The 7,403-nt window shown below is 60.7% G+C and overlaps 1 protein-coding gene across 1 annotated transcript; it reads left to right on the forward strand.

The window, feature by feature from the left end:
- The first annotated feature begins 1,296 nt into the window (after positions 1-1,296).
- Positions 1,297-7,150, forward strand: TAGLN (transgelin). The gene is made up of 5 exons (XM_053268998.1): positions 1,297-1,449; positions 3,902-4,105; positions 4,857-5,034; positions 5,624-5,726; positions 6,570-7,150. The coding sequence occupies exons 2-5, from the start codon at positions 3,926-3,928 to the stop codon at positions 6,712-6,714; spliced, it is 606 nt and encodes a 201-aa protein (XP_053124973.1). The 5' UTR covers positions 1,297-1,449; positions 3,902-3,925; the 3' UTR covers positions 6,715-7,150.
- The last annotated feature ends 253 nt before the right edge of the window (positions 7,151-7,403 follow it).

Below are 7,403 nucleotides of genomic sequence, written 5' to 3' on the forward strand. Positions count from 1 at the left end.
CCACCTTGCAAAGCAGCTGGAGTGTGTCGTGCAGGGCCTTAGAGGGGTGTTTGCCATCAAGTCTGCAAAGCACTCAGTGAGAAGCAGCAGCAGCAGCAGCAGTGCTTAGAGGACCTGGGCGGTTTCTTGTGAGTGTGTCTTGGATGCTGCCGGGGGGTGATGCATGGGAGGCCAGCAGGCTGAGCTGGGCGCTGGGAGAAGCTGAGCAAGCATCGGAGGGGAGCAAATTGTATGGTGAAGAGACCGCGAGCCTGGAGAGACACACTGTGGGTGGAGGGGCTGGTCTGGTGGGAGCAAGCATGGCTTGTCCCCTGAGCGAACCTGGTTGCCTTTTGAATGGGAGCCTTGATGTGTGAGCACTGCAAGAGATTCCCCTTAAGGGATGGAGCCGCTCTGGGAAGAGCAGAAGGTTCCCGGTTCCCTCCCTGGCGGCAGCATCTCCAAGATCGGGGGGCTGAGAGAGATTCCTGCCGGCAACCTCAGAGAAGCCGCTGCTGCCAGTCTCTGAAGACAATACTGAGCTAGATGGACCCAGGGTCTGGCTCAGTCTGTGGCAGCTTCCTAGGTTCCTATGTAAGTTGTCTGGTTTGTTCAGGTCTGCCCCAGGGATGTCTGAATCCAGCAAGGTGGAACAGGGACCAGAAGTTTCAGGGTTCTTCCACGGCAGCGTTCTCAGCGTCTCTTGCCTTATTGCCAAGGGGCTGTTGACCAAGCTGGTGTTGCCGGGAGGTGTCTGCATGGTCAGGCAGCCTGATGAGAAGTGTTGGGGTCTGCAGGCCCCACTTGGAGCCCGGATTCCGAATGGTAAGGAACGTTACTTTAAGAATAAGGGAAAGCCTGGCGGAGTTGCATGTCTTTGGAGGTGGAGAGAGAGGTCTGTGGCTGTGTCTCTGTGCCAGAAGCAGGTCATTTGCAGGGGCTCCATTGAGGAGGAACCCCAAACACCCCTTCGCCTCTGGAGGTGAGCTGACCGCTCTCCTTTCCGGCTGGAATGATGCTGCCACCACTGCAACGTCCGGCCGGACTCCTCTGGAGTGGCGCAAGGAGACCCCGAAGGCACGGCTTCGGAGTGGGAGTTATTTCGCCTTTTGCGCTCTGACCTCACAGAGAGCCAGCGATGAGGTCAGGGCCGGAACCGCCTCCTCCACCTCCTCCTCCTGCTCTCGGGTGCTTTTGGGCCCCAAAAAAGGACGAACTCCTGGGCCGGCCCAGGCAACCACCTCCCCCGCCGGCTGACTCAGGCATCTGGGGAATGTTTCTGGAAAGCTCTTCCGTCACCGTCTTTTGGAGTCTTTCCCCAAATATGGAGGCCTTTGCTCCGAAGGGGATTTGCGGGCTGGGCTGGAGCCGTGATGTCACCGGCCAGCCGGCCAGAGCCTTTTAGCCCCAGCCCCAGCCTTTCCCGGCGGCAGAGCATCGGCTGAGGAGAGCCCAGCACCATCCCTTGTTGTAAGTGTGTCCTCGCTGCTGCCCAGCGGGCGAAGCCGGTGTGGCGTGACCTGCGGGAGATTGGCAGGCCGAGGCGCTGGGCGCTGGGGGAGAAGGTGGCACCGGGCTTGATTAGTCTTGAACCGAAGCAGATTGGCAATGGAGAGCTGGCTGAAGCCCAGGCTGGGGTGGGACCCTGTTTTAAACCAGCACAGGAGCAGCTGCCGGGTGGGTCTGGTTTTGTCTGTCAAATCCAGGTGAAATGATCCAGGCAGCACGCCGGGGGCGGTGGGGGGGGGGAGGCAGTAGCATGTGGGGCAGCAGCCCCCCCCCCGTCGGGGTACACACCTCCTGTGACAGCCACGGTGGGGGAATCGCACCTCCAAGCTCAGCAACTCAGTACACCACAGAATGCCAGTTTCGGGGGGGGTAGGCAGCTGTGGCCTCAGTCCCCTGCTTGTGGGCTTCCTGCAGGGAGCTGGGCAGCTACGGTGTGGCACAGGATGGCAGAGCAGGTGGGTGCTCACTTGGGCCTGATCCAGCAGAGTGCTTCTTAGAGTCAGCCCCAAACTGGAAATGGGACATGTGTGACCACCTGGAAACTGGATCAGTGTGTGTGCGCGTGCATGCACTGCTTCGGTTATTGGCATCTTGGGGGCGCAGGGAAGGAGGACTTGGAGTAAAGGTAAAGTGTGCCATCGAGTCAATTTCGACTCCTGGAGCCCACAGAGCCCTGCGGTTGTCTTTGGTCGGAGGGGTTTGCCATTGCCTCCTCCCATGCAGGATGAGGTCATGCAGCAATCATGAATTGCCCCCTTTGCTAAGCAAGGTCTGCCTTGGTTTGCATTTGAATGGGCGACCACATGTGAGCACTGTAAGACATTCTCCTTAGGGGGCGGAGACAGGGGCTTTGCTCAGTGGAGGAGCGTCTGCCTGCTTGCTTGCAGAGGGGCCCAGGTTCCCTCCCTGGTTGCATCTCCAGGTAGGGCTGGGAGGGGCTCCTCTTTGAAGCCCCCCTCCCCCCCCCCCGAGAGCCCCTGCCAGTCAGTGAAGGCAGTTCTGAGCTGGAGGGTCTGACTCGGTCTAAGGCCGCTTCCTCTGCTCCTATGTGTGGGAGCTCGGTCCAGAGGAATGGGGAGGGCAGCGGATGGGGTGGACTCCTTGGTCGAGAGAGTGCAGAGGGGAACGGCAGCTGCCAAGGGGGCCAAATCGGGGGCTGTGTGCAGCTTGGAGGCTGTTTTGCACTGTGGGACCAGCGACCAGGTGGGAGGCCGGACTGTCTGCAGTGCAACGCCTTGGGAACTGGGCTGGCGGAGGGCAGAGATTCAGGCTTGTGGGGGAGCCCAGCCCAGGGGGCTTGCCAGGAGACTAGGCAGGAGGCAGCAGGGCGGCTGGGGGTGGCCAGCTGGTCAATGGCAAATGAAGCTGATCTGCTAGGAGCCTTCCGAAAAGGCAAATTCTGTAGCCGCCCAGCTCGCCTCCCCAGGTCACGCTGGAGTCCATGGGAAACATCCCTGGGCAGGGTCTGTGTCCTGCTTCCCAGGCCCCAGTGGGTCCCTCTGGAGAGAGGTCTGGGTTCACAGCCCTCTTGGCAAGAGGATTGTGTTGCATTCCTGAGAACTGGGACTGGGAAGCAGCACAGAGACCTGCGCAGCAGCAGCAGCAGCAGCAGCGAACTGGCTGCAGAACTGAACCCTGGCGTCGGATTGCACACTTGGTGGAGACCCAGGTGGGGTGGAGGCCGCGGGCTCTACTCTGCAGCCTCCCTCAGCAGGCCTGGCAGCTGCTTCCAGCTGAGCAGAGCATCTGGAGGGAGCTCTGCCTTCACCGAGTGGAGGAGCAGGACTCTCGGCCGGCCGGCTGCTACGAGCAAACTGCTCTCTTCCATCGCTCCTGGGGGGGCTCTGGGGGACCCTGTCCCTCCTCCCTCTGGCTCTTGCCTGTGTGGGCCTCCCTCTGGCACACCACTGGGGCGCACCGCAGCCTGCCTGCCTGCCTGCCTGCCATGTGGGAGACCTCCATCCTGGAGAGCCTGCCTGCCACAGACCCTTATTCTGGCCGGCACAGAAGGGCAGCTGTCGGATTTCTGAGCCCAGGAGTGGTGCCTGCACAGAGCCACACCAGGTTCAGACCCGGCTCCTCGTCCTGGCCCCACACAGGACCTGCCCTAGTCCTGTGCATAAGAGTGCTCTTTAGGGCTCTCGAGGGCTTAAGTGTCCTGGCTTCTGCAGGGGTCGCCTTGTGGGTGAACAGCAAAGGCTGCCAGCCCGTGCTGGCGTTTGCAAGGCGTTTCCTGCAGAAGCGGTGGCTCTCCTTTTGCAACAGCTTGGAATGTTGTGTGGGCTGGGGATGGAACTTTCTCTCAGCAGAGCTGGCAATGGGGCAGGGGAAATGACGGGGCTGCCAATGGAGCAGAGGCCGTACTTCTCCCAGGACCCCACGCCACCTTTCGCCCCCCCCTCTCCCCACCCAGGTCTTCCTCCTCCCTCCAGAGAAGATGGCAAACAAAGGTCCTTCCTTCGGCCTGAGCAGAGACATCCAGGCCAAGATTGAGAAGAAATATGACGACAATCTGGAAGAGCGGCTGGTAGAGTGGGTTGTGACCCAGAGTGGGGCAGATGTGGGGCGCCCTGAACGTGGCAGGCTGGGCTTCCAGGTCTGGCTGAAAAATGGCATTGTAAGTCGTGCGGGGCGGTCTAACCTCGGCCCCACTTTCCTGGTCTTCCTTTTGGCTCAACGGCAGGCTCTGATATCTGTGCCGGACTCAGCTGTGGAATGCCTCGTGTCATGCCCCAAACCCCAGAGATTCTGCACATGCACAGAGAATCCAGAGTCCCAGGAGAAGAGGTTAGGGTGGGAGGGAAGGAAGGAAGGGAACTTCCAGTTTGTGCCCAGGACTTTCTATGATTGAGCTACTTCATACAGTGGAGAGCTGGTCTGGTGGCAGCCAGCAGGATTGGTCCCCTTAGCTAAGCAGGGTCTGCCTTGGTTGCATATGAAAGGGAGACTTGATGTATGAGCATTGCAAGGGATTCCCCTGAGGGGATGATGGAGCATCGAGGTTCCCAAGTTCCCTCCCTGGCAGCAGCATCTCCAAGATCTGGCTGAGAGAGGCTCCTGCCTGCAACCTGGGAGAAGGCGCTGCCAGGCTGGGTCAGTATATGGCCGCTTCCTATGTTCCTAATGCAGCTTTGACCGCCTCTGCTAATAGCTTCCTTGGGTCATGGAGGTCAGCAGGTGGGTGCAGGTGTGGAGGCAGTACTTCTTGGGGTTTTGTGCTTCTCCTGTGGAACTGTGGCGTTCTCAAGGAAGGGAGACCCAGGTCTGTCCGAAGGGGGCTTCTGTGCCATTTCGCGGGGTCGTCGTGCTGCCCACCCCCCAAAGTCCTTGGCTGATGACCTGTGGCCCCCCTTTGCTGCCCCTGGCAGGTTCTGGGCAAGCTGGTGAACAGCCTCTACCCCAGTGGCTCCAAGCCAGTGAAGATCCCAGACCCCCCTCCCACCATGGTCTTCAAGCAGATGGAGCAGATCTCCCAGTTCCTGAAGGCAGCAGAGGACTACGGCGTGGTGAAGACCGACATCTTCCAGACAGTCGACCTGTTTGAAGGTGGGGACCGAGGAGGGCCGGGCTGTGGGGACAAGCTGCACAAGACGGGGGGGGGGGGGCAGGCTTGTGGGGTCCTGGGCATGGCCCTTGCCCACTCTCTTGGCGGCTTGCCTTGCCTCTGTCTTAAGTAGCTTGCCTTCCCTTTGCCTTTGCAAGAACTCCGCCAAGCAGACTTTGCCACAACTTCCATATTAGAAGCAGAGGAGGGCGTGGGATGCTGGCCGAGACGGGGTTCAAGGTCTCTTCCTGAAACCAGAACGCTGAAGGCTCCTGAGGGTCTGCAACTAGCCTCGGGGGGGGGGGTTGCCAAGAAGATGCAGCCCCATCATTAGAAGAAGATGGTGCCCATTGCCGAGAGCCGATGCTGGGGTCCCCATTTCCTTGCGGGGCAGGAGGACGTGGATTGGTTTTGTTGCATTTCTGCCCGGTCTCCCTCAAGGCGGCATCCCTGAGGGGCCTCCCAGCCAGGCCTTGGGCCTCCCGCCCTCGAGTCTGCTGCCTCTTGCCCTGCATCACAAACCCCCATCAGGCAGTGCGGGCGGTGGGTGTGGGGTCGAGACCACAACCGGTGCACTGATTCTGCCCCCAGCGAAAGACATGGCAGCGGTGCAGAGGACGCTCATGGCCCTGGGCAGCCTTGCGGTGACCAAGGACGACGGGCAGTACAAAGGAGACCCCAACTGGTTCATGAAGTAAGGGGCTTCCGCGTCTCTGGGGGGAGGAGCAGCTGCCCCACGATCCGTGGCTACTCGTCTGATGACTCCAGACTACTTTTAGGCTCAGAGGCGGGAGAGCTGGTCTTGGGGTGAGGGAAAGGTGTCGCTGTCGACTCCTGGCGCCCGCAGAGTTCTGTGGTTGTCTTTGGTAGACGACAGGAAGGCTTTGCCATTGCCTCTCCCTCCGCACAGTGTGAGATGGTGCCTTTCAGCATCTTCCTGTATCGCTGCTGCTGCCCGATAGAGGGGTTTTCCATAGTCTGGAAAACACACCAGCGGGGACTCGAACCAGCAACCTCTTGCTCCCTAGGCAAGTTACTCCCCCGCTGCGCTTGTGGTATCAAGCATGAATGGTCCCCTCTGCTAAGCAGGGTCCACCCTGGTTTTGCATTTGAATAGGAGACTACATGCAGGAGCCCTGCAAGGTATTCCCCTTAGGGGATGGGCTTCTAGCTCAGTGGGAGAGCATCAAGGTTCCCAAGTTCCCTCCCTGGCAGCAGCATCTCCAACGAGAGAGGGCTGAGAGAGATTCCTGCCTGCCGCCTTGGAGAAGCTGCTGCCAGTCTGGGTAGACAGTCCTGAGCTGGATCTGACTCCAGGGTGCTGGACCAGATGGGCCTGATCCAGCAGGGATGTTCTTGGGGTCTATTCAGCAGTCAAAGGGACTTCTGAACACCAAAGCATGCACTTCATCTAATTCTGGCCACCGCATGTGGGCTGTTGTGCAGCAGGCATTGCAGCCGGGGTGGTGGAGTTTGGTGCAGCGTGTGGGGTGCTTGGTTGGCAGATCTTCTGACCGCTTTCTCTCTCCTGCCCCAGGAAAGCCCAGGAGAACAAGCGGGACTTCTCGGACAGCCAGCTGAAGGAAGGCAAGAACGTGATTGGGCTGCAGATGGGCTCCAACCAGGGTGCCTCGCAGGCGGGCATGACGGGCTACGGCCGGCCCCGGCAGATCATCAGCTAGACGGGGAGCAGCCCCGCCCCACCCCACCCCACCCCCCAGCAGAACTGGCCTCCCAGGCCCTGTGCTCACAGCCCCAATGCCGCCAACTGGGTCTTGATGGGAGAACCTTTGACCCCAATGCAGCCCTGGAAAAGATGTCTGGGGGGGACCCGAGGGACTCCGGCCAGGCCGCTCTGTCGGGACGGCCGCCTTCCCCCCCACTGGCTCTCCCCCCACCAGCCTTCTGCATGCTCCCTGCTTCACTGGCTCCCTGGCCCCGCGCCAGAGCAGCAGCTCCCTTGCCCCGCCTGGGCCTGACAGCCTGCCTGGAAATGGCTGAAGTGCAGCCCCCCTCCCCACCCCTTCTCAACAGGCCCCTGCAAAGAGCAAGGGGGGGGCGCGTCTCCCCTGCCCGCCGGTCTTGTACATGGTTCCTCCATTAAAAGCCACGAGTCTTTTCAGGGTTCTTGCCTGATTCTTTGACACCCCACCAGTCTGTCACCACAGTTGTGCAAGGCTGGGCAATGCTTGCGCAAGGCGGACACCCCCCCCCCACCGCCCCAGCAGAGCCCCTGGGCCCCAGCTCCTTCCCTCTCCTGCAGAGGAGAGACCCCCGGCTGGGCATGGCCCGGCCCCTTCCTGACGAGGCGAGGCTACAGCAGCCGGAGCGCTTGGCCTTGGAAAAGGGGCGACTGAGGGGAGACGTGATC

The sequence above is a fragment of the Hemicordylus capensis genome, chromosome 8 (genome assembly GCF_027244095.1).
Source record: "Hemicordylus capensis ecotype Gifberg chromosome 8, rHemCap1.1.pri, whole genome shotgun sequence".
Taxonomy (NCBI): domain Eukaryota; kingdom Metazoa; phylum Chordata; class Lepidosauria; order Squamata; family Cordylidae; genus Hemicordylus; species Hemicordylus capensis.

Bases quoted from the DNA above. Each gene is read 5' to 3' on its own strand.
- TAGLN (XM_053268998.1), top strand. From the start codon at position 3,926: ATGGCAAACAAAGGTCCTTCCTTCGGCCTGAGCAGAGACATCCAGGCC. The intron at 4,106-4,856 runs GTAAGTCGTGCG...TGCCCCTGGCAG, and splicing joins TCTGGCTGAAAAATGGCATT to GTTCTGGGCAAGCTGGTGAA. The intron at 5,727-6,569 runs GTAAGGGGCTTC...CTCCTGCCCCAG, and splicing joins GACCCCAACTGGTTCATGAA to GAAAGCCCAGGAGAACAAGC.